At 45.1% G+C, this 27,683-nt stretch overlaps 1 protein-coding gene across 2 annotated transcripts in view; it reads left to right on the top strand.

Moving 5' to 3' along the window:
• Window positions 1-16,259, top strand: part of poc1a (POC1 centriolar protein A) — a 117,176-nt gene extending 100,917 nt beyond the window's left edge. For both annotated transcript variants that reach the window (XM_045705647.1, XM_045705648.1), the window contains exon 11: window positions 15,767-16,259. In XM_045705647.1, the coding sequence (XP_045561603.1) occupies window positions 15,767-15,892 (126 nt within the window). In that variant the 3' untranslated portion in view covers window positions 15,893-16,259. The remainder of the gene's footprint in view (window positions 1-15,766) is intronic.
• Window positions 16,260-27,683: the final 11,424 nt, after the last annotated feature.

Here is a 27,683-nt window from a genome sequence, read left to right as displayed (position 1 = left end):
GAGGCGCTACCAGGAGACAGGCCAGTACATCAGGAGACGTGGAGGAGGCTGTAGGAGGGCAACAACCCAGCAGCAGGACCGCTACCTCCGCCTTTGTGCAAGGAGGAGCAGGAGAAGCACTGCCAGAGCCCTGCAAAATGATCTCCAGCAGGCCACAAATGTGCATGTGTCTGCTCAAACGGTCTGAAACAGACTCCATGAGGGTGGTATGAGGGCCCGACGTCCACAGGTGGGGGTTGTGCTTACAGCCCAACACCGTGCAGGACGTTTGGCATTTGCCAGAGAACACCAAGATTGGCAAATTCGCCACTGGCGCCCTGTGCTCTTCACAGATGAAAGCAGGTTCACACTGAGCACGTGACAGACGTGACAGAGTCTGGAGACGCCGTGGAGAACGTTCTACCGCCTGCAACATCCTCCAGCATGACCGGTTTGGCGGTGGGTCAGTCATGGTGTGGGGTGGCATTTCTTTGGGGGGCCGCATAGCCCTCCATGTGCTCGCCAGAGGTAGCCTGACTGCCATTAGGTACCGAGATGAGATCCTCAGACCCCTTGTGAGACCATATGCTGGTGCGGTTGGCCCTGGGTTCCTCCTAATGCAAGACAATGCTAGACCTCATGTGGCTGGAGTGTGTCAGCAGTTTGTGCAAGAGGAAGGCATTGATGCTATGGACTGGCCCGCCCGTTCCCCAGACCTGAATCCAATTGAGCACATCAGGGACATCATGTCTTGCTCCATTCACCAACGCCACGTTGCACCACAGACTGTCCAGGAGTTGGCGGATGCTTTAGTCCAGGTCTGGAGGAGATCCCTCAGGAGACCATCCGCCACCTCATCAGGAGCATGCCCAGGCGTTGTAGGGAGGTCATACAGGCACGTGGAGGCCACACACACTACTGAGCCTCCATTTGGACTTGTTTTAAGGACATTACATCAAAGTTGGATCAGCCTGTAGTGTGGTTTTCCACTTTAATTTTGAGTATGACTCCAAATCCAGACCTCCCATGGGTTGATAAATTGGATTTCCATTGATTATTTTTGTGTGGTTTTGTTGTCAGCACATTCAACTATGTAAAGAAAAAAGTATTTAATAAGATTATTTCATTCATTCAGAACTAGGATGTGTTATTTTAGTGTTCCCTTTATTTTTTTGAGCAGTATATATATATATATATATATATGAGATCATGTGACACTTAGATTGCACACAGGTGGACTTTATGTGACTCCTGAAGGTAATTGATTGCACCAGATCTTATTTAGGGGCTTCATAGCAAAGGGGGTGAATACATCTCCAACCCAAAATTAAATCTAGAATCGGCTTCCTATATCGCAACAAAGCATCCTTCACTCATGCTGCCAAACATACCCTCGTAAAACTGATCATCCTACCGATCCTCGATTTCGGTGATGTCATCTATAAAATAGCCTCCAACACTCTACTCAACAAACTGGATGCAGTCTATCACAGTGCCATCCGTTTTGTCACCAAAGCCCCATACACTACCCACCATTGCGACCTGTACGCTCTCGTTGGTTGGCCCTCGCTTCATACTCGTCGCCAAACCCACTGGCGACAGGTTATCTACAAGTCTCTGCTAGGTAAAGTCCCCCCTTATCTCCGCTCACTGGTCAACATAGCAGCACCCACCCGTAGCACGCGCTCCAGCAGGTATATTTCACTGGTCACCCCCAAAGCCAATTCCTCCTTTGGTCGTCTTTCCTTCCAGTTCTCTGCTGCCAATGACTGGAACGAACTGCAAAAATCTCTGAAGCTGGAGACTCATATCTCCCTCACTAGCTTTAAGCACCAGCTGTCAGAGCAGCTCACAGATCACTGCACCTGTACATAGCCCATCTGTATTTACATTTACATTTTAGTCATTTTAGCAGATGCTCTTATCCAGAGCGACTTACAGTAGTGAATGCATACATTTCATTTCATGCATTTTTTTAATTAATTTTTTGTACTGGCCCCCCGTGGGAATCAAACCCACAACCCTGGCGTTGCACACACCATGCTGGCGTTGCAAACACCATGCTCTACCAACTGAGCCACAGGGAAGACGTAAACAGCCCGTCTATCTACCTCCCTCATCCCCATACTGTATTTATTTATTTATCTTGCTCCTTTGCACGCCAGTATCTGTACTTGCACATTTATCTTCTGCGCATCTACCAGTGTTTTAATTGCTATATTGTAATTACTTCGCCACCATGGCCTATTTATTGCCTTAACTTACCTCATTTGCATTCACTGTATATAGACTTTTTTGTTTTCTTATTTTTCTACTGTATTATTGACTGTATGTTTTGTTTATTCCATGTTTAACTCTGTGTTGCGAATGCTTTATCTTGGCCAGGTCGCAGTTGTAAATGAGAACTAATAAGAACTAGCCTACCTGGTTAAATAAAAGGTGATTTTTTTTATTTTTATTATTATTATAAATTAATAAAATATGCGCGCACCATTTTCGTTTGAATTTTTTTTATTTTTTAAACAAGTTATTTTGACTACTACCAATTTTGACTATTTTGTGTATGTCCTTTTACATGAAATTCAAATAAAAATCTATTTAAATTACAGGTTGTAATGCAACAAAATAGGAAAAACGCCAAGAGGGTTGAATACTATTGCAAGGCACTGTAGCAATTGTGATTTTTGTTATCTGTAATGGTTCTAATACATGAGTTACTGTTGTGATCTTTTGGCATAAAGATAAATGCACAGTGCAGACCTTGTGTTCTCGATTCGAATACTCAACAACAACAAGAAAAATTATGCGAGTGCTGGAACAGTCCAAAATGCCAAATTCCCATACTGTGTGTGTGTGTGTGTGTGTGTGTGTGTGTGTGTGTGTGGACAGATGCATAGTGGAAAACAGACGGGTTGAACAGAACTAACTATTCTGTTGCTGCGGTTCTGTACCTTACATCCAACGAAGGGAAAGATGTTCTGCTCTTCATTCTATAAAAACTGAGGAGGGAAAAACAAATGCTCTTATTTCTTAGGCTGGCTCTAGCCTTTTGGGGGGTCCTAAGCGAGATTTGGTTGCGGGGGTCCCAGACCAACTGGACAACATTTTTTTACTGGCCCCCGTCTTGACAGCGGAGAGAAAAAAAATGTATGTTTTAAATACATTTCTTGCAATTCTACACATTTTCCCATGGGGAGTAGTGAAAATATTGCAGTTTTTAATAAAAAAAAAAAAAAAATACATTTTTTTTTTTTCAGTTTTAAAGGTAATTTCTTACAATTCTACACGTTGCCGTGACTTAAGCCATGTTAATATGATATCTTAGTGAGAATGACTAACAGAATCAATGGTGGACCCCGGGAGGTCAGGGCCTCTGGGCACGTGCGCTGCGTGCCCAGTCAGTACTACAAGAGAAGACACGACTGATGTACAACCAAATGTTTTATTTACTATCTATTCTAACGCTCAACAGTAAGTTGACTGAGTAAAACAAGTTATATCCTTGTGTGTTGCAATGTCACATAGATCATTTAATTTTACATGCATCATTTTTATTCAAATAGGCTAAATACATATATATTAGCCTTGAATATTCAAACGGATGTTAGTATTTTCATTACTTGCGAGAGTATTCGTAAAAAAATATATATATATTTTTTTTAAACGAATACTCTCGCAAGTAATGAAAATACTAACATCCGTTTCAATATTCAAATAAATAGGCTAAATACATATTTTTTCCAAACAAAAATGAATGAAAATACTATTCAAATAACGGCGTCCATTCCTAACACTGAGCTACAAACAGAGGTTCATTCAGTCACTTGCTCTCAGTGATATTCACAACATACACTGAGTGGACAAAACATTAAGAACACCTGCTCTTTCCATGACAAACTGACCAGGTGAAAAGCTATGATCCCTTATTGATGTCACCTTGTTAAATCCACTTCAAATCAGTGTAGATGAAGGGGAGGAGACAGGTTAAAGAAGGATATTTAAGCCTTGAGACATTTGACACATGGATTGTGTGTAATGTGTGCCATTCAGAGGGTGAATGGACAAGACAAAATATTGAAGTGTTTTTCAACGAGCTACGGTAGTAGGTGCCAGACGCCCCGGTTTGTGTCAAGAACTGCAACGCTGCTGGGTTTTTCACGCTCAACAGTGTCCCGTGTGTATCAAGAATGTTCCACCACCCAAAGGACATCCAGCCAACTTGACACAACTGTGGAGAAGCATTGGAGTCAACATGGGCCAGCATCCCTGTGGAACGGCTTTCAACACCGTGTAGAGTCCATCCCCCGACATGTTGAGGCTGTTCTGAGAGCAAAAAGTGGGGGAGGGGGGTGTAACTCAATATTAGGAAGGTGTCCTTAATGTTTTGTACACTCAGTGTATAACCCATCATGTGGAAATGAACAGTTTTTTTAGTTTGACTATGAGGAATGCAGTAAACATACACACACCATGAAGTGAATGTCCTCAGCGTGTGGCTCTCTATGCAGTAAAAATAAAATCCAGGTTTATTGGTTGCGTACACAGTTTAACAGATGTTATAGGGGGGGGGGGGTGCAGTGAAATACTTATGTTACTAGTTCCTAACAACTAATTTGAATTTTAAAAAAAGTATCAAGAACGTTGGGATCAATCCGTTAACAACCCAAATAACACTGTAACAGTAATCCGAATGCAATGTATACGTATGTACACCGTAAGGATTTACACAAAATAAACTAAGAATGGTATCTACAGTGCCCTTCGGAAAGTATTCAGACCCCTTGACTTTTCCCACATTTTGTTTCCACACTTATTCTAAAATGGCTTCCATTGTTTTTTTCCCCACCCTCATCAATCGACACACAATATTCTGTAATGACAAAGCAAAAACAGGTTTTTAGAAAATGTTGCTAATTTATTAAACATAGAAATACCACATTTACATAAGTATTCAGACCCTTTACTCAGTACTTTGTTGAAGCATCTTTGGCAGTGATTACAGCCTCGAGTCTTCTTGGGTATGACGCTACAAGCTTGGCACACATGTATTTGGGGAGTTTATCCCATTCTTCTCTGCAGATCCTCTCATGCTCTGTCAGGTTGGATGGGGAGCGTTGCTGCACAGCTATTTTCAAGTCTCTTCAGAGATGTTCGATCGGGTTCAAGTCCGGGCTCTGGCTGGGCCATCAATGGCATTCAGAGACTTGTCCCGAAGCCACTCCTGCATTGTCTTGGCTGTGTGCTTAGGGTCGTTGTTCTGTTGGAAGGTGAACCTTCACCCCAGTCTGAGGTCCTGAGCGCTCTCGAGCAGGTTTTCATCAAGGATCTCTCTGTACTTTGCTCCGTTCATCTTTACCTCGATCCTGACTAGTCTCCCAGTCCATGCTGCTGAAAAACATCCACAGCATGATGCTGCCTCAACCATGCTTCACCGTAGGGATGGTACCAGGTTTCCACCAGACCTGACACTTGGCATTCAGGCCAAAGAGTTGAGTTTTGGTTTCATCAGACCAGAGAATCTTGTTTCTCATGGTCTGAAAGTCTTTAGGTGCCTTTTGGCAAACTCCAAGTGGTCTGCCATGTGCCTTTTACTGAGGAGTGGCTTCCGTCTGGCCACTCTACCATAAACGCCTGATTGGTGGAGTGCTGCTGAGATGGTTGTCCTTCTGAAAGGTTCTCCCATCTCCACAGAGGAACTCTAGAGCTCTGTCAGAGTGACCATTGGGTTCTTGGTCACTTCCCAGACCAAGGCCCGATTGTTCAGTTCGGCCGGGCGGCCAGCTTTAGGAAGAGTCTTGGTGGTTTCAAACTTCTTCCGTTTAAGAAAGATGGAGGCCTCTGTGTTCTTGGGGACCTTCAATGCTGCAGAAATGTTTTTGTGTCCTTCCCCAGATCTGTGCCTCGACACAATCCAGTCTTGGAGCTCTACGGACAATTCCTTTGACCTCATGGCTTGGTTTTTGCTCTGACATGCACTGCCAACTGTCTACCTTATATAGACCGGTGTGTGCCTTTCCAAATCATGTCCAATCAATTGAATTTACCACAGGTGGACTCCAATCAAGTTGTAGAAACATCTCAAGGATGATCAAAGGAAACAGGATGTTAGCTTCTTTCTCTCAGCCATCAGCATGCTCACATCTTACACTACACCTCTTTCCATCAGATTGACAGACTAACGTCTATATTTTGACACGTTTATCACATTTCTCTTTGTGCTTTATTTGAGTAAAACACGTTCAGGACAGAGTGTACTGCTCAGACAGATAGTGTGCCCAAATGGCAACCCTTTTCCCTATGGGCCCTGGTCAAAAGTAGTGCACTACATAGGGATTAGGGCCCTGGTCAAAAGTAGTGCACTACATAGGGAATAGGGTGTCATTTTGGGACACAGCCACAGGCTCTCTCTGAGCGGCTCTTATTGCGTTGGTTCTTTTATCAACACCTGCTAATTCAGTTTCCTTTTGAAGGGTTTTGATTGTTACACTCACTGGACAGAAATACAGACACAGCTTCCTGTTGTTTGGAACAAACTAATAGCTCTTCTCCTTAAATCTCCTCTCCTTTTTATTTTCTTCTTCTCCTCTCTGTAAGCTCTCTCTCCCTCTTTTTTTTAAATCCTCTTGTCTTTCTTTGTCCCTGCCTCAGCCTCTCTATTATCCTCCTGTCTTTCTCACTTTGTCCCTGCCTCAGCCTCTCTATTATCCTCCTGTCTTTCTCACTTTGTCCCTGCCTCAGCCTCTCCGTTATCCTCCTGTCTTTCTCACTTTGTCCCTGCCTCAGCCTCTCCATTTCGGGCTCTCGAGTTGCGCAGCAATCTAACGCTCTGCGTCTCAGTGCTAGAGGCGTCACTACAGACACCCTGGTTCGATCCCAGGCTGTATCACAACCGGCCGTGATTTGGGATAGGGCGGCGCACAATTGTCCCAGCGTCGTCCGGGTTTGGCCAGTGGTAGGCCGTCATTGTAAATAAGAATTAGTTCTTAACTCACTTGCCCAGTTTAAATAAAGGTTCAATTAAAAATACATGAGCGTGTTGGGGATGAATGACTTGTTGTAGCAGTTGAATAACTTGTTGTAGCTCTGGTCATAAGTAGTGCAGTAAATACACTCCGGTTGAATCAACCAGCTATTGACATCAACTATAGAAGTCCTCTTCTCGGGGAAAATGTAGGCCTACACATGTTGCATCAGAGTTATAGTCTATGTAATCTAGATAACTCACCGGCAGTATGAAGTTATGCCTCTCCAGTCCATTGAAATACCAAACCAATACTGAGCCAAGCAGAGTATTTCAATATTCAAAATTTGTCCGCAAAGTACAGTAGGCTATATGGATGAGGAGGTTAGGAAAGATGTATATCAGGTTGTCAAATTCAGTTCCTGGACGGCCGGGAGTTTGCTAGTTGTTGTTATTTCCTTTCAATTTGTGTCCAATTAAGACCTAGACAACCAGGTGAGGGGAGTTCCTAACTAATCAATTAAGACCTAGACAAGTGAGGGGGAGTTCCTAACTAATCAATTAAGACCCTGACAACCAGGTGAGGGGAGTTCCTAACTAATCAATTAAGACCCTGACAACCAGGTGAGGGGACTTCCTAACTAATCAATTAAGACCCTGACAACCAGGTGAGGAGTTCCTCACTAATCAATTAAGACCTCGACAACCAGGTGAGGGGAGTTCCTAACTAATCAATTAAGACCCTGACAACCAGGTGAGGGGACTTCCTAACTAATCAATTAAGACCCTGACAACCAGGTGAGGAGTTCCTCACTAATCAATTAAGACCTCGACAACCAGGTGAGGGGAGTTCCTATCTAATCAATTAAGACCTAGACAACCAGGTGAGGGGAGTTCCTAACTAATCAATTAAGACCCTGACAACCAGGTGAGGGGAGTTCCTATCTAATCAATTAAGAACACGACAACCAGGTGAGGGGAGTTCCTAGCTAATCAATTAAGACCTTGACAACCAGGTGAGGGGAGTTCCTAACTAATCAATTAAGAACACGACAACCAGGTGAGGAGTTCCTCACTAATCAATTAAGACCTCGACAACCAGGTGAGGGGAGTTCCTAACTAATCAATTAAGACCTAGACAACCAGGTGAGGGGAGTTCCTAACTAATCAATTAAGACCTAGACAACCAGGTGAGGGGAGTTCCTAACTAATCAATTAAGACCTAGACAACCAGGTGAGGGGAGTTCCTAACTAATCAATTAAGACCCTGACAACCAGGTGAGGGGACTTCCTAACTAATCAATTAAGACCCTGACAACCAGGTGAGGAGTTCCTCACTAATCAATTAAGACCTCGACAACCAGGTGAGGGGAGTTCCTATCTAATCAATTAAGACCTAGACAACCAGGTGAGGGGAGTTCCTAACTAATCAATTAAGACCCTGACAACCAGGTGAGGGGAGTTCCTATCTAATCAATTAAGAACACGACAACCAGGTGAGGGGAGTTCCTAGCTAATCAATTAAGACCTTGACAACCAGGTGAGGGGAGTTCCTAACTAATCAATTAAGAACACGACAACCAGGTGAGGAGTTCCTCACTAATCAATTAAGACCTCGACAACCAGGTGAGGGGAGTTCCTAACTAATCAATTAAGACCTAGACAACCAGGTGAGGGGAGTTCCTAACTAATCAATTAAGACCTAGACAACCAGGTGAGGGGAGTTCCTAACTAATCAATTAAGACCTAGACAACCAGGTGAGGGGAGTTCCTAACTAATCAATTAAGACCTAGACAACCAGGTGAGGGGAGTTCCTAACTAATCAATTAAGACCCTGACAACCAGGTGAGGGGAGTTCCTAACTAATCAATTAAGACCCTGACAACCAGGTGAGGGGAGTTCCTAACTAATCAATTAAGACCTTGACAACCAGGTGAGGGGAGTTCCTAACTAATCAATTAAGACCTCGACAACCAGGTGAGGTGAGTTCCTATCTAATCAATTAAGACCCTGACAACCAGGTGAGGGGAGTTCCTAACTAATCAATTAAGACCTAGACAACCAGGTGAGGTGAGTTCCTATCTAATCAATTAAGACCTCGACAACCAGGTGAGGGGAGTTCCTATCTAATCAATTAAGACCTCGACAACCAGGTGAGGGGAGTTCCTAACTCATCAATTAAGACCCTGACAACCAGGTGAGGGGAGTTCCTAACTAATCAATTAAGACCTAGACAACCAGGTGAGGGGAGTTCCTAACTAATCAATTAAGACCTAGACAACCAGGTGAGGGGAGTTCCTAACTAATCAATTAAGACCCTGACAACCAGGTGAGGGGAGTTCCTAACTAATCAATTAAGACCTAGACAACCAGGTGAGGGGAGTTCCTAACTAATCAATTAAGACCCTGACAACCAGGTGAGGAGTTCCTCACTAATCAATTAAGACCTCGACAACCAGGTGAGGGGAGTTCCTAACTAATCAATTAAGACCCTGACAACCAGGTGAGGGGACTTCCTAACTAATCAATTAAGACCCTGACAACCAGGTGAGGGAGTTCCTCACTAATCAATTAAGACCTCGACAACCAGGTGAGGGGAGTTCCTATCTAATCAATTAAGACCTAGACAACCAGGTGAGGTGAGTTCCTATCTAATCAATTAAGAACACGACAACCAGGTGAGGGGAGTTCCTAACTAATCAATTAAGACCTTGACAACCAGGTGAGGGGAGTTCCTAACTAATCAATTAAGAACACGACAACCAGGTGAGGAGTTCCTCACTAATCAATTAAGACCTCGACAACCAGGTGAGGGGAGTTCCTAACTAATCAATTAAGACCTAGACAACCAGGTGAGGGGAGTTCCTAACTAATCAATTAAGACCTAGACAACCAGGTGAGGGGAGTTCCTAACTAATCAATTAAGACCTAGACAACCAGGTGAGGGGAGTTCCTAACTAATCAATTAAGATCTTGACAACCAGGTGAGGGGAGTTCCTAACTAATCAATTAAGACCTAGACAACCAGGTGAGGGGAGTTCCTAACTAATCAATTAAGACCCTGACAACCAGGTGAGGGGAGTTCCTAACTAATCAATTAAGACCCTGACAACCAGGTGAGGGGAGTTCCTAACTAATCAATTAAGACCCTGACAACCAGGTGAGGAGTTCCTCACTAATCAATTAAGACCTCGACAACCAGGAGAGGGGAGTTCCTAACTAATCAATTAAGACCCTGACAACCAGGTGAGGGGACTTCCTAACTAATCAATTAAGACCCTGACAACCAGGTGAGGAGTTCCTCACTAATCAATTAAGACCTCGACAACCAGGTGAGGGGAGTTCCTATCTAATCATTTAAGACCTAGACAACCAGGTGAGGTGAGTTCCTATCTAATCAATTAAGAACACGACAACCAGGTGAGGGGAGTTCCTAACTAATCAATTAAGACCTTGACAACCAGGTGAGGGGAGTTCCTAACTAATCAATTAAGAACACGACAACCAGGTGAGGAGTTCCTCACTAATCAATTAAGACCTCGACAACCAGGTGAGGGGAGTTCCTAACTAATCAATTAAGACCTAGACAACCAGGTGAGGGGAGTTCCTAACTAATCAATTAAGACCTAGACAACCAGGTGAGGGGAGTTCCTAACTAATCAATTAAGACCTAGACAACCAGGTGAGGGGAGTTCCTAACTAATCAATTAAGACCTAGACAACCAGGTGAGGGGAGTTCCTAACTAATCAATTAAGATCTTGACAACCAGGTGAGGGGAGTTCCTAACTAATCAATTAAGACCTAGACAACCAGGTGAGGGGAGTTCCTAACTAATCAATTAAGACCCTGACAACCAGGTGAGGGGAGTTCCTAACTAATCAATTAAGACCCTGACAACCAGGTGAGGGGAGTTCCTAACTCATCAATTAAGACCTAGACAACCAGGTGAGGGGAGTTCTTAACTAATCAATTAAGACCCTGACAACCAGGTGAGGGGAGTTCCTAACTAATCAATTAAGACATAGACAACCAGGTGAGGGGAGTTCCTAACTAATCAATTAAGACCTAGACAACCAGGTGAGGGGAGTTCCTAACTAATCAATTAAGACCTAGACAACCAGGTGAGGGGACTTCCTAACTAATCAATTAAGACCCTGACAACCAGGTGAGGGGACTTCCTAACTAATCAATTAAGACCCTGACAACCAGGTGAGGGGAGTTCCTAACTAATCAATTAAGACCCTGACAACCAGGTGAGGAGTTCCTCACTAATCAATTAAGACCTCGACAACCAGGTGAGGGGAGTTCCTAACTAATCAATTAAGACCCTGACAACCAGGTGAGGGGACTTCCTAACTAATCAATTAAGACCCTGACAACCAGGTGAGGAGTTCCTCACTAATCAATTAAGACCTCGACAACCAGGTGAGGGGAGTTCCTATCTAATCATTTAAGACCTAGACAACCAGGTGAGGTGAGTTCCTATCTAATCAATTAAGAACACGACAACCAGGTGAGGGGAGTTCCTAACTAATCAATTAAGACCTTGACAACCAGGTGAGGGGAGTTCCTAACTAATCAATTAAGAACACGACAACCAGGTGAGGAGTTCCTCACTAATCAATTAAGACCTCGACAACCAGGTGAGGGGAGTTCCTAACTAATCAATTAAGACCTAGACAACCAGGTGAGGGGAGTTCCTAACTAATCAATTAAGACCTAGACAACCAGGTGAGGGGAGTTCCTAACTAATCAATTAAGACCTAGACAACCAGGGAGGGGACTTCCTAACTAATCAATTAAGACCTAGACAACCAGGTGAGGGGAGTTCCTAACTAATCAATTAAGATCTTGACAACCAGGTGAGGGGAGTTCCTAACTAATCAATTAAGACCTAGACAACCAGGTGAGGGGAGTTCCTAACTAATCAATTAAGACCCTGACAACCAGGTGAGGGGAGTTCCTAACTAATCAATTAAGACCCTGACAACCAGGTGAGGGGAGTTCCTAACTCATCAATTAAGACCTAGACAACCAGGTGAGGGGAGTTCTTAACTAATCAATTAAGACCCTGACAACCAGGTGAGGGGAGTTCCTAACTAATCAATTAAGACATAGACAACCAGGTGAGGGGAGTTCCTAACTAATCAATTAAGACCTAGACAACCAGGTGAGGGGAGTTCCTAACTAATCAATTAAGACCTAGACAACCAGGTGAGGGGACTTCCTAACTAATCAATTAAGACCCTGACAACCAGGTGAGGGGACTTCCTAACTAATCAATTAAGACCTAGACAACCAGGTGAGGGGACTTCCTAACTAATCAATTAAGACCCTGACAACCAGGTGAGGGGAGTTCCTAACTAATCAATTAAGACCTAGACAACCAGGTGAGGTGAGTTCCTATCTAATCAATTAAGAACACGACAACCAGGTGAGGGGAGTTCCTAACTAATCAATTAAGACCTAGACAACCAGGTGAGGGGAGTTCCTAACTAATCAATTAAGAACACGACAACCAGGTGAGGAGTTCCTCACTAATCAATTAAGACCTCGACAACCAGGTGAGGGGAGTTCCTAACTAATCAATTAAGACCTAGACAACCAGGTGAGGGGAGTTCCTAACTAATCAATTAAGACCTAGACAACCAGGTGAGGGGAGTTCCTAACTAATCAATTAAGACCTAGACAACCAGGTGAGGGGAGTTCCTAACTAATCAATTAAGACCTAGACAACCAGGTGAGGGGAGTTCCTAACTAATCAATTAAGATCTTGACAACCAGGTGAGGGGAGTTCCTAACTAATCAATTAAGACCTAGACAACCAGGTGAGGGGAGTTCCTAACTAATCAATTAAGACCCTGACAACCAGGTGAGGGGAGTTCCTAACTAATCAATTAAGACCCTGACAACCAGGTGAGGGGAGTTCCTAACTCATCAATTAAGACCTAGACAACCAGGTGAGGGGAGTTCTTAACTAATCAATTAAGACCCTGACAACCAGGTGAGGGGAGTTCCTAACTAATCAATTAAGACATAGACAACCAGGTGAGGGAAGTTCCTAACTAATCAATTAAGACCTAGACAACCAGGTGAGGGGAGTTCCTAACTAATCAATTAAGACCTAGACAACCAGGTGAGGGGACTTCCTAACTAATCAATTAAGACCCTGACAACCAGGTGAGGGGAGTTCCTAACTAATCAATTAAGACCCTGACAACCAGGTGAGGAGTTCCTCACTAATCAATTAAGACCTCGACAACCAGGTGAGGGGAGTTCCTAACTAATCAATTAAGACCCTGACAACCAGGTGAGGGGACTTCCTAACTAATCAATTAAGACCCTGACAACCAGGTGAGGAGTTCCTCACTAATCAATTAAGACCTCGACAACCAGGTGAGGGGAGTTCCTATCTAATCATTTAAGACCTAGACAACCAGGTGAGGTGAGTTCCTATCTAATCAATTAAGAACACGACAACCAGGTGAGGGGAGTTCCTAACTAATCAATTAAGACCTTGACAACCAGGTGAGGGGAGTTCCTAACTAATCAATTAAGAACACGACAACCAGGTGAGGAGTTCCTCACTAATCAATTAAGACCTCGACAACCAGGTGAGGGGAGTTCCTAACTAATCAATTAAGACCTAGACAACCAGGTGAGGGGAGTTCCTAACTAATCAATTAAGACCTAGACAACCAGGTGAGGGGAGTTCCTAACTAATCAATTAAGACCTAGACAACCAGGTGAGGGGAGTTCCTAACTAATCAATTAAGATCTTGACAACCAGGTGAGGGGAGTTCCTAACTAATCAATTAAGACCTAGACAACCAGGTGAGGGGAGTTCCTAACTAATCAATTAAGACCTAGACAACCAGGTGAGGGGAGTTCCTAACTAATCAATTAAGACCTAGACAACCAGGTGAGGGGAGTTCCTAACTAATCAATTAAGATCTTGACAACCAGGTGAGGGGAGTTCCTAACTAATCAATTAAGACCTAGACAACCAGGTGAGGGGAGTTCCTAACTAATCAATTAAGACCCTGACAACCAGGTGAGGGGAGTTCCTAACTAATCAATTAAGACCCTGACAACCAGGTGAGGGGAGTTCCTAACTCATCAATTAAGACCTAGACAACCAGGTGAGGGGAGTTCTTAACTAATCAATTAAGACCCTGACAACCAGGTGAGGGGAGTTCCTAACTAATCAATTAAGACATAGACAACCAGGTGAGGGGAGTTCCTAACTAATCAATTAAGACCTAGACAACCAGGTGAGGGGAGTTCCTAACTAATCAATTAAGACCTAGACAACCAGGTGAGGGGACTTCCTAACTAATCAATTAAGACCCTGACAACCAGGTGAGGGGACTTCCTAACTAATCAATTAAGACATAGACAACCAGGTGAGGGGAGTTCCTAACTAATCAATTAAGACCTAGACAACCAGGTGAGGGGAGATCCTAACTAATCAATTAAGACCTAGACAACCAGGTGAGGGGAGTTCCTAACTAATCAATTAAGACCTAGACAACCAGGTGAGGGGTGTTCCTAACTAATCAATTAAGACCCTGACAACCAGGTGAGGGGAGTTCCTAACTAATCAATTAAGACCCTGACAACCAGGTGAGGGGAGTTCCTAACTAATCAATTAAGACCCTGACAACCAGGTGAGGGGAGTTCCTAACTAATCAATTAAGACCTAGACAACCAGGTGAGGGGAGTTCCTAACTAATCAATTAAGACCTAGACAACCAGGTGAGGGGAGTTCCTAACTAATCAATTAAGACCTAGACAACCAGGTGAGGGGAGTTCCTAACTAATCAATTAAGACCTAGACAACCAGGTGAGGGGTGTTCCTAACTAATCAATTAAGACCCTGACAACCAGGTGAGGGGAGTTCCTAACTAATCAATTAAGACCTAGACAACCAGGTGAGGGGAGTTCCTAACTAATCAATTAAGACCCTGACAACCAGGTGAGGGGAGTTCCTAACTAATCAATTAAGACCTAGACAACCAGGTGAGGGGTGTTCCTAACTAATCAATGACTTTTAATTGATCAATCAAGTACATGGGAGGAGCGAACTACCATCCTGGAATGAAGTTTGACACCCCTGCTGTACATGTATAAATGGTGAAGTTGTTCTTTGGTTTTCAACCACATAGGAGACTTATATGTGTCTAGTATCTTTCATTTTCAACAGATAGATGGTGTCATTCTAACGCCAGGCCTGTTACCATCAACTATCAGTACAGTACAGAGTCTTGTAGTTAGTATCTGACGTGAGACAACGTTTGATCTCGGCATCATTGAAACGCAACCAAACCACTAGCCTGCCATGTCCAGTATGAATGGTGCAGGGAGCATCCAGGGGGTCAGTATGTCCGTAGAGAACTGGGCAATGGTCAACCCCTGACTGTGACCGCTCAGCCTGGCACAGCTGGGGAATGCTCTAAGGGGAGGGGGCGTTAACTTGGCACAATAAATACAGGGGTCTTTTAATCTGGGCTGTGAACCCGCTAAGACAGGCTCTTGTGTCTGTATGCTTCCGTCTGCAGCCATAGAGGAGGGATAGATTCAGATTCCTCTCTCTGTCATAATCAGCAGATTGTCAGCGAGGAGGATAGACCGACATCTGTCTGAGAGCTGAATTAGGATACACATTTACACATTTATCTGACGCTGTGTTGTTATAACTCTCCTCCTCTGCTACCTCCCTCCCCATCTCCTCTCCTTTTATCTCGTATTTCTCCCTCCCTCCCTCCCTCCCTCCCTCCCTCCCTCCCTCCCTCCCTCCCTCCCTCCCTCCCTCTCCCTGCAGACTGTGGCCATCCTAGAACAGAGGCTGACTCTGACAGAGGACAAGCTGAAGGAGTGTATTGACAACCAGCATCAGATCAACCTGCAACTCCACCGCAGGGAACCAGACCTCCAACCAAGTGACTAACACCCAACCAGATCTCCAGACCTCCACCACCAGACCTCCAGATCTCCAGACCTCCAGATCTCCATACTACCAGACCTCCACCACCAGACCTCCAGATCTCCAGACCTCCACCACCAGACCTCCAGACCTCCAGATCTCCATACTACCAGACCTCCAGATCTCCAGACCTCCACCACCAGACCTCCAGACCTCCATACTACCAGACCTCCAGATCTCCATACTACCAGACCTCCACCACCAGATCTCCAGACCTCCACCACCAGACCTCCAGATCTCCAGACCTCCAGACCTCCATACTACCAGACCTCCAGATCTCCAGACCTCCACCACCAGATCTCCAGACGAAGTGACTAACACCCAACTAGATCTTCAGACCTCCACCACCAGACCTCCACTACCAGATCTCCAGACCAAGTGACTAACACCCAACTAGATCTCCAGACCTCCAGATCTCCAGACCTCCACCGCCAGACCTCCAGATCTCCAGACCAAGTGACTAACACCCAACTAGATCTTCAGATCTCCATACTACCAGAGCTCCAGATCTCCATACTACCAGACCTCCAGATCTCCAGACCTCCACCACCAGACCTCCAGATCTCCAGACCAAGTGACTAACACCCAACTAGATCTCCAGACCTCCAGACCTCCACACCACCAGACCTCCACACCACCAGACCTCCACACCACCAGACCTCCACACCACCAGATCTCCACACCACCAGATCTCCACACCTCCAGACCATCAGACCACCATACCTCCATACCACCAGACAAGACCTCCAGGCCAGGGACTGACACCAGAGACTAAGCCCAGCCCCGACTCCCCAAGGCAGGGGAAAGCCCTGGTGGCACCCAGACCATTGACTCCTCCATAGAGGGGGAGGAAGAGAGGGTGCATTCGGAAAGTATTCAGACCCCTTTACTTTTTCCACATTTTGTTACGTTACAGCCTTATTCTAAAATGGATTCAATTGTTTTTTTCCCCTCATCAATCTACACACAATACCCCATAATTACAACGAAAAAAATGTTTTTTAGAATTTTTTGCATTAAAATGTATTAAAAATAAAAAACTGAAATAAGTATTCAGACCCTTTACTCAGTACTTTGTTGAAGCACCTTTGGCAGCGATTACAGCCTCAAGTCTTCTTGGGTATGACGCTACAAGCTTGGCACACCTCTGCCGTTTCTCTCAAACTCTGTCAGGTTGGATGGGGAGCGTCGCTGTACAGCTATTTTCAGGTCATTCCAGAGATATTCGATCGGGTTCAAGTCTGGGCTCTGGCTGGGCCACTCAACGACATTCAGAGACTTGTCCCGAAGCCACTCCTGCGTTGTCTTGGCTGTCTCCTTAGGGTCATTGTCCTGTTGGAAGGTGAACCTTCGCCCCCAATCTGAGGTCCTGAGCGCTCTGGAACCAGGTTTTCATCAAGGATCTCTCTGTACTTCTCTCTTTTCAAACACAAAATGCTGCTGTTAAACCATCTCTCCCTCCCTCCCTCTGAAACCCTAGTGCTGTTTTTCACTCATTGTTTTACATGAAGTTGTAAATAATCGAGCAACAGAATATGGCTGGCTGGTATTGTTTGACGGAGGGCATCCATATTCCATGTCAGTGCTGAGCTGGTCTAGGCTGACGTGAATCCTGATTGCATGGAGATGGGTTGTGAGAGCTTCTGATCCACAGTCTATGGGGTTTGCTACTGATGTATAGGCTAGTGTGTTATGGGGGTTTGGCATGGAATGCACTAAAGTTGAGACCGGTGTAAGAACAGAATAGTGCAGAGAGCGTCAGAGTGGAGTGTTTTTGTGCTGAGTAAGAGGTTTACTAGTTGCTTTGGGAGAGCAAAATAAGAGTGAACACAACAATGGTATTGCAACATAGACCTAGCCTATCCTAGCAGCAAGTACATCACATAGACCTAGCTTATCCTAGCAGCAAGTACATCACATAGACCTAGCCTATCCTAGCAGCAAGTACATCACATAGACCTAGCTTATCCTAGCAGCAAGTACATCACATAGACCTAGCCTAGCCTAGCAGCAAGTACATCACATAGACCTAGCCTATCCTAGCAGCAAGTACATCACATAGACCTAGCCTATCCTAGCAGCAAGTACATCACATAGACCTAGCCTATCCTAGCAGCAAGTACATCACATAGACCTAGCCTATCCTAGCAGCAAGTACATCACATAGACCTAGCCTATCCTAGCAGCAAGTACATCACATAGACCTAGCCTATCCTAGCAGTAAGTACATCACATAGACCTAGCCTATCCTAGAAGCAAGTACATCACATAGACCTAGCCTATCCTAGCAGCAAGTACATCACATAGACCTAGCCTATCCTAGCAGCAAGTACATCACATAGACCTAGCCTATCCTAGCAGCAAGTACATCACATAGACCTAGCCTATCCTAGCAGTAAGTACATCACATAGACCTAGCCTATCCTAGCAGCAAGTACATCACATAGACCTAGCCTATCCTAGCAGTAAGTACATCACATAGACCTAGCCTATCCTAGCAGCAAGTACATCACATAGACCTAGCTTATCCTAGCAGCAAGTACATCACATAGACCTAGCTTATCCTAGCAGTAAGTACATCACATAGACCTAGCCTATCCTAGCAGTAAGTACATCACATAGACCTAGCCTATCCTAGCAGCAAGTACATCACATAGACCTAGCCTATCCTAGCAGTAAGTACATCACATAGACCTAGCCTATCCTAGCAGCAAGTACATCACATAGACCTAGCTTATCCTAGCAGCAAGTACATCACATAGACCTAGCTTATCCTAGCAGTAAGTACATCACATAGACCTAGCCTATCCTAGCAGCAAGTACATCACATAGACCTAGCCTATCCTAGCAGTAAGTACATCACATAGACCTAGCCTATCCTAGCAGCAAGTACATCACATAGACCTAGCTTATCCTAGCAGCAAGTACATCACATAGACCTAGCTTATCCTAGCAGTAAGTACATCACATAGACCGAGGTTATCCTAGCAGCAAGTACATCACATAGACCTAGCCTAGCCTAGCAGCAAGTACATCACATAGACCTAGCCTATCCTAGCAGCAAGTACATTACATAGACCTAGCTTATCCTAGCAGCAAGTACATCACATAGACCTAGCTTATCCTAGCAGTAAGTACATCACATAGACCTAGCTTATCCTAGCAGCAAGTACATCACATAGACCTAGCCTAGCAGCAAGTACATCACATAGACCTAGCCTATCCTAGCAGCATGTACATCACAGAGACCTAGCCTAGCAGCAAGTACATCACATAGACCTAGCCTAGCCTAGCAGTACGTACATCAATTGCATTCCAGCCTCAGACTGTGTCAAAATCTCTCTAAACAATTGGTATGCGTCCCAAATAGCATCCTATTCCCTAAATAGTGCACTACTTTAGACCAGAGCCCTATGGCACTCTATTCCCTATATAGTGCACTACTTTAGACCAGGGCCCTATGGTACCCTATTCTCTATAGTTCAGTCTGCTGTAATTCAGTCTGCTGTAATTCAGTCTATTGTAATTCAGTCTGCTGTAGTTCAGTCTGCTGTAATTGTCTGCTGTAGTTCAGTTTATTGTAGTTCAGTCTGCTGTAATTCAGTCTGGTGTAGATCAGTCTGCTGTAGTTCAGTTTATTGTAATTCAGTCTGCTGTAATTCAGTTTATTGTAATTCAGTCTGCTGTAATTCAGTCTGCTGTAGTTCAGTTTATTGTAGTTCAGTCTGCTGTAATTCAGTCTGCTGTAGTTCAGTTTATTGTAGTTCAGTCTGCTGTAATTCAGTCTGCTGTAGTTCAGTTTATTGTAGTTCAGTCTATTGTAGTTCAGTATGCTGTAGTTGTCTGCTGTAATTTAGTCTGCTGTAGTTCAGTTTATTATATTTCAGTCTGCTGTAATTCATTCTATTGTAGTTCAGTCTGCTGTAGATCAGTCTATTGGAGTTCGGTCTATTGTAGTTCAGTCTGCTGTAATTCAGTCTATTGTAGTTCAGTCTGCTGTAGTTTCGGTCTATTGTAGTTCAGTCTGCTGTAGATCAGTCTATTGTTGTTCAGTCTGCCGTAATTCAGTCTGCTGTAGTTCAGTCTGCTGTAATTCAGTCTATTGTAGTTCAGTATGCTGTAGTTGTCTGCTGTAATTCAGTGTGCTGTAGTTCGGTCTATTGTAGTTCCGTCTGCTGTAGATCAGTTTATTGTAGTTCAGTCTGCTGTAATTCAGTCTGCTGTAGATCAGTCTGCTGTAGTTCAGTTTATTGTAATTCAGTCTGCTGTAATTCAGTCTGCTGTAGTTCAGTTTATTGTAGTTCAGTCTGCTGTAATTCAGTCTATTGTAGTTCAGTCTATTGTAGTTCAGTATGCTGTAGTTGTCTGCTGTAATTCAGTGTGCTGTAGTTCGGTCTATTGTAGTTCAGTCTGCTGTAGATCAGTCTATTGTCGTTCAGTCTGCCGTAATTCAGTCTGCTGTAGTTCAGTCTATTGTAGTTCAGTCTGCCGTAATTCAGTCTGCTGTAGTTCAGTTTATTGTAATTCAGTCTGCTGTAGTTCAGTCTGCTGTAGTTCAGTCTGCTGTAATTTAGTGTGCTGTAGTTCAGTTTATTATAGTTCAGTCTATTGTAATTCAGTATGCTGTAGTTGTCTGCTGTAATTCAATCTGTTGTAGTTCAGTCTGCTGTAATTCAGTCTGCTGTAGTTCGGTCTATTGTAGTTCAGTCTGCTGTAATTCATTCTATTGTAGTTCAGTCTGCTTTAGACCAGTCTTTTGTAGTTCAGTCTATTGTAATTCAGTATGCTGTAGTTGTTTGCTGTATTTCAGTCTATTGTAATTCAGTATGCTGTAGTTGTCTGCTGTAATTCAATCTGTTGTAGTTCAGTCTGCTGTAATTCAGTCTGCTGTAGTTCAGTTTATTGTAATTCAGTCTGCTCTAATTCAATCTATTGTAGTTCAGTCTGTTGTAGATCAGTCTATTGTAATTCCATCTGTTGTAGTTCAGTCTGCTGTTGTTCAGTCTATTGTAATTCAGTCTGCTATAATTCAGTTGGCTGTAGTTCAGTTTATTGTAACTCAGTCTGCTCTAATTCCATATGTTCTAGTTCAGTCTATTGTAATTCCAAATGTTCTAGTTCAGTCTATTGTAACTCAGTCTGCTGTAGTTGTCTGCTGTAATTCAGTCTATTGTAATTCAATCTGTTGTAGTTCAGTTTATTGTAATTCAGTCTGCTGTAGTTGTCTGCTGTAATTCAGTCTGCTGTAGTTGTCTGCTGTAATTCAATCTGTTGTAGTTCAGTCTATTGTAATTCAATCTGTTGTAGATCAGTCTGCTGTAATTCCATCTGTTGTAGTTCAGTCTGCTATAATTCCATCTGCTGTTGTTCAGTCTGCTGTAATTCAATCTGTTGTAGTTCAGTCTATTGTAATTCAGTCTGCTGTAATTCAGCTCAGCAACACACTTAATGGAAAAAGACAAAGAAAACGGGAACGCTTCAAGCTGCTGTGGCCCACTCTGCTTCCCTTCTGTCTGGGGGCTAGGGGTTGGACTGAGCTGGAGCAGGAATTGGGCCTGGACTGGGGGCTAGGGGTTGGACTGAGCTGGAGCAGGAATTGGGCCTGGACTTGGGGCTAGGGGTTGGACTGAGCCAGAGCAGGAATTGGGCCTGGACTTGGGGGCTAGGGGTTGGACTGAGCTGGAGCAGGAATTGGGCCTGGACTGGGGGCTAGGGGTTGGACTGAGCTGGAGCAGGAATTGGGCCTGGACTTGGGGCTAGGGGTTGGACTGAGCTGGAGCAGGAATTGGGCCTGGACTTGGGGCTAGGGGTTGGACTGAGCTGGAGCAGGAATTGGGCCTGGACTTGGGGCTAGGGGTTGGACTGAGCTGGAGCAGGAATTGGGCCTGGACTTGGGGCTAGGGGTTGGACTGAGCTGGAGCAGGAATTGGGCCTGGACTTGGGGCTAGGGGTTGGACTGAGCTGGAGCAGGAATTGGGCCTGGACTGGGGGCTAGGGGTTGGACTGAGCTGGAGCGGGAATTGGGCCTGGACTTGGGGCTAGGGGTTGGACTGAGCTGGAGCAGGAATTGGGCCTGGACTTGGGGCTAGGGGTTGGACTGAGCTGGAGCAGGAATTGGGCCTGGACTGGGGGCTGGGGGTTGGACTGAGCTGGAGCAGGAATTGGGCCTGGACTGGGGGATAGGGCTTATTCCGGCCTGCGTTGGGACGGTCTAGGCTGGGGGTTGGGGATGTGGGCCTGGACAGGTTTGGGCTGGACTGGGGGATAGGGCTTGTTCCGGCCTGCGTTGGGACGGTCTAGGTTGGGGGTGTGGATCTGGACAGGTTTGGGCTGGACTGGGGGATAGGGCTTGTACTGGTCTGCATTGGGACGGCCTAGGTTGGGGCGCTCAGACTGTCCGCAATAGGCTGAGAGAGGCTGGACTGAGGGCTTGTAGGCCTGTTGTAAGGCAGGTCCTCACCAGACATCAGCGGCAACAACGTCACCTATGGGCACAAACCCACCGTCGCTGGACCAGACAGGACTGGCAAAAAGTGCTCTTCACTGACGAGTCGCGGTATTGTCTCACCAGGGGTGATGGTCGGATTCGCGTTTATCGTGGAAGGAATGAGCGTTACACCGAGGCCTGTACTCTGGAGCGGGATCGATTTGGAGGTGGAGCGGTTCGTCATGGTCTGGGGCGGTGTGTCACAGCATCATCGGACTGAGCTTGTTGTCATTGCAGGCAATCTCAACGCTGTGCGTTACAGGGAAGACATCCTCCTCCCTCATGTGGTACCCTTCCTGCAGGCTCATCCTGACATGACCCTCCAGCATGACAATGTCACCAGCCATACTGCTCGTTCTGGTGCATTCCATGAGGAGGAGATGCACTGCAGTACTTAATGCAGCTGGTGGCCACACCAGATATTGACTGTTACTTTTGATTTTGACCCCCCCCCCCCTTTGTTCAGGGACACATTATTCAATTTCTGTTAGTCACATGTCTGTGGAACCTGTTCAGTTTATGTCTCAGTTGTTGAATCTTGCTATGTTCATACAAATATTTACACGTTAAGTTTGCAGAAAATAAACGCAGTTGACAGTGAGAGGACGTTTCTTTTTAGTTTAGATGGAGTCTGAGGGGGAAAAGAATTACACAAGTTTTGTGCTTCTTTCATTTGTTTGGTATGCAAGGTAACCAAACATGCAATCTTCAGGTGTGGAAAAAGTTATCATCCCCTTAAGTTAAGTTAACTCAAATCAAATGTATTTGTCACATGCACTGAATACAACAGGTGTAGACCTTGTAGTGAAATGCTTACTGACGAGCCCCTAACCAACAATGCAGTTAAAAAAAAATACAGATAAGAAATAAAAGTAACAAAGAGCAGGAGTAAAATAACAATAGAGAGACTATATACAGAGGGGGTACCGATACGGAGTCAATGTGTGGGGGCACCGGTTAGTCCAGGTAGTATGTACATGTAGGTAGAGTTATTAAAGTGACTATGTATAGATGATAACAACAGAGAGTAGCAGTGGTGTAAAGGGGGGGGGGGCACTGCAAATAGTCTGGGTAGCTATTTGACTAGATGTTCAGGAGTCTTATGGCTTGGGGGTAGAAGCTGTTTAGAAGCCTCTTGGAACTTTTAGGGCCTTCCTCTGACACCGCCTGGTATAGAGGTCCTGGATGGCAGGAAGCTTGGCCCCAGTGATGTACTGGGCCGTTCGCACTACCCTCTGTAGTGCCTTGCTGTCGGGGGTTGAGCAGTTGCCATACCAGGCAGTGATGCAACCAGTCAGGATGCTCTCGATGGTGCAGCTGTAGAACCTTTTGAGGATCTGAGGACCCATGCCAAATCTTTTCAGTCTCCTGAGGGGGAATAGGTTTTTTTGTGCCCTCTTCACGACTGTCCTGGTGTGCTTGGACCATGTTAGTTTGTTGGTGATGTGGACACCAAGGAACTTGAAGCTCTCAACCTGCTCCACTGCAGCCCCGTCGATGAGAATGGGGGCATGCTCGGTCCTCTTTTTCCTGTAGTCCACAATCATCTTCTTTTGTCTTGATCACGTTGAGGGAGAGGTTGTTGTCGTGGCACCACACGGCCAGGTCTATGACCTCCTCTCGTTGTTGTCCGTGATCAGGCCTACCACTGTTGTGTCATCGACAAATTGAATGATGGTGTTGGAGTCGTGCCCGGCCGTGCAGTCATGAGTGAACAGGGAGTACAGGGGTGGACTGAGCTCGCACCCTTGAGGGGCCCCTGTGTTGAGGATCAGCGTGGCGGAACTCAACCCAATTAAAGGGATAATTAGAGTCAGCTGTTTGACTACTTTGGTTAACAGATTTGAGCCAGCCCTGATTTGGGCCAGCCCTGATTTGAGCCAGCCCTGATTTGGGCCAGCCCTGCCCAATATTAATCTGACTAACTTTGTCCCTAACAATCAGAGTGAAGTTTTCAACACACAGGTTCTAGAGGCACATCATGCCACAATCAAAATAAATTCCTCAAGACCTCCGGGAAAAAAAGTTGTTGATTCCTATAAGTCAGGAAAGGGTTATAAAGCCATTTCTAAGGCTCTGGGGCTCCACCGAACCACAGTCAAAGCCATATTGCCCAAATGGAGACAGTAGTGAATCTTCCCAGGAGTGGCCGTCCTGCCAAAATCTCTCTAAGAGCTAGGTATAAAATCATCCAGGAAGTCACAAAGAACCCTAGAAACAACATCCAGGGATTTCCAGGCCCCTCTCGCCTCAGCTGTTCATGATTTCACCATCAGAAAGATACTGGGCAGAAATGGGATTAATGGTAGAGTAGCAAGGCCGGAAACCATTGCTCACTAAGAAGAACATGAATGCTCATCTCAAGTTTGCCAAAAAGCACATGGATGATCCTCAAGAGTTCTGGAACAATGTTCTATGGACAGATGAGTCAAAAGTGGAACAAAAAACCAAACACCGCATTCCACAATAAGAACCTTATACCAATGGACAAGCATGGTGATGGTATTGTAACGGTTTGAGGATGCTTGGCTGCATCAGGCCCTGGACGCCATGCCATCATTGAAGGAACCACGAATTCTGCTCTGTATCAGAGAATTCTACAGGAGAATGTCAGGCCATCCGTCTGTGAGCTGAAGCTGAAGTGCAGCCCCGGTCAAGCAGCAAGACAATGATCCAAAACATACAAACAAGTCTGAATCAGAATGGTTGAAGTATAAAAAATAAAAAAAACGGAACGTTTTGGAATGACCTAGTCAAAGTCCAGACCTGAACCCCATTGAGATGTTGTGGCAGGACCTGAAACGAGCAGTTCATCCTCGAAAACCTACTAATTTCTCCATGGCGTTGTGAGAGACTAATTGATAACTGCAGGAAGCATTTGGTTGCAGTTATTGTGTAATCAGTTATTGATTCTAAGGGGGGTGGTGACTTTGAAACAGTTACAGAGTTTAATGGTTGTGATATTAGAAAACTCAGGATGGATCAACAACATTGTAGTTACTCCACAATACTAACTTAAATGGCAAAGTAAAAAGAAGGAAGCCTGTATAGAATACAAATACTCCCAAAACATGCATCCTGTTTGCAATAAGTCACTAAAGTAAAACTGCTAAAAATGTCCTGAATACAAAGCGTTATGTTTGGGGCAAATCCAACACAACGCATCACAGTACCACTCTTCATATCTTCAAGCATGGTAGTGGCTGCATCATGTTAGGAGCATGCTTGTCATCGACAAGGACTAGGGAGTTTTTTTTAGGATAAAAATAAATGGATTCTACCTAAGCACAGGCAAAATCCTAGAGGAAAACATTTTTATTTAATTTATTTATTTTACCTTTTATTTTAACTAGGCAAGTCAGTTAAGAACAAATTCTTATTTACGACGGCCTACCCCGGCCAAACCTGAACGACACAGGGCCAATTGTGCGCCGTCCTATGGGACTCCCAATCATGGCCAGGTTGTGATACAGCCTGGATACAACATGGTTTCCAACAGACACTTGGAGATTCATTCACCTTTCAGCAGGACAGTAACATAAATCACAAGGTCAAATCAATACTGGAGCTACTTACCAAGATGCCATTGAATGTTCCTGACTGCTCTAGTTACAGTTTTGAATTAAATCAGCTTGAAAATGATCAACAACCAACTCGTAAGATTGGTCACCCTTCTCCGTCTGAACCGTTTGGTAGTTACTGATGTAATGCTGCGGTGGAACTGACAGTATACCTGAAAGGAGGCCTTTATACTTTAATGAAGGTCTTTAACTGCGTTAGATACACGCTGGCCATTCTCACACATTATGAAACGGCTAGTTCCCCGTCACAATCTGATTGGTGAACTTGCATTTATACACACAGGTCATCAAACAACGGTCGTCATTACGCTTTACACAAACAAATTTCACTAATTAATGACTTTACACTGCCTGGACTGCATGAGTAGCATCACCCCCCTTTACACACTACTGGACTAGACAGCTCACCCCCCTTTACACACTACTGGACTAGACAGCTCACCTCCCTTTACACACTACTGGACTAGACAGCTCACCTCCCTTTACACACTACTGGACTAGACAGCTCATCTCCCTTTACACACTACTGGACTAGACAGCTCACCCTCCTTTACACACTACTGGACTAGACAGCTCACCCCCCTTTACACTCTACTGGACTAGACAGCTCACCCTCCTTTACACACTACTGGACTAGACAGCTCACCCTCCTTTACACTCTACTGGACTAGACAGCTCACCCCCCTTTACACACTACTGGACTAGACAGCTCATCTCCCTTTACACACTACTGGACTAGACAGCTCACCCTCCTTTACACACTACTGGACTAGACAGCTCACCCCCCTTTACACTCTACTGGACTAGACAGCTCACCCCCCTTTACACACTACTGGACTAGACAGCTCACCTCCCTTTACACTCTACTGGACTAGACAGCTCACCCCCCTTTACACACTACTGGACTAGACAGCTCACCCCCCTTTACACACTACTGGACTAGACAGCTCACCTCCCTTTACACACTACTGGACTAGACAGCTCACCCCCCTTTACACTCTACTGGACTAGACAGCTCACCCCCCTTTACACTCTACTGGACTAGACAGCTCACCCCCCTTTACACACTACTGGACTAGACAGCTCACCCCCCTTTACACTCTACTGGACTAGACAGCTCACCCCCCTTTACACACTACTGGACTAGACAGCTCACCCCCCTTTACACACTACTGGACTAGACAGCTCACCTCCCTTTACACTCTACTGGACGTGACAGCTCACCCCCCTTTACACTCTACTGGACTAGACAACTCAACCCCCTTTACACTCTACTGGACTAGACAGCTCACCCCCCTTTACACACTACTGGACTAGACAGCTCACCCCCCTTTACACACTACTGGACTAGACAGCTCACCCCCCCTTTACACACTACTGGACTAGACAGCTCACCCCCCTTTACACTCTACTGGACTAGACAGCTCACCCCCCTTTACACACTACTGGACTAGACAGCTCACCTCCCTTTACACACTACTGGACTAGACAGCTCACCTCCCTTTACACTCTACTGGACTAGACAGCTCACCTCCCTTTACACACTACTGGACTAGACAGCTCACCCCCCTTTACACACTACTGGACTAGACAGCTCACCTCCCTTTACACTCTACTGGACTAGACAGCTCACCCCCCTTTACACTCTACTGGACTAGACAGCTCACCCCCCTTTACACACTACTGG

This window comes from Salmo salar, chromosome ssa22 (assembly GCF_905237065.1).
Source record: "Salmo salar chromosome ssa22, Ssal_v3.1, whole genome shotgun sequence".
NCBI classification, from domain to species: Eukaryota; Metazoa; Chordata; class Actinopteri; order Salmoniformes; family Salmonidae; genus Salmo; species Salmo salar.
Note: the sequence above shows the minus strand (reverse complement) of the source record. Positions and strands in the feature narration are given on the sequence as shown.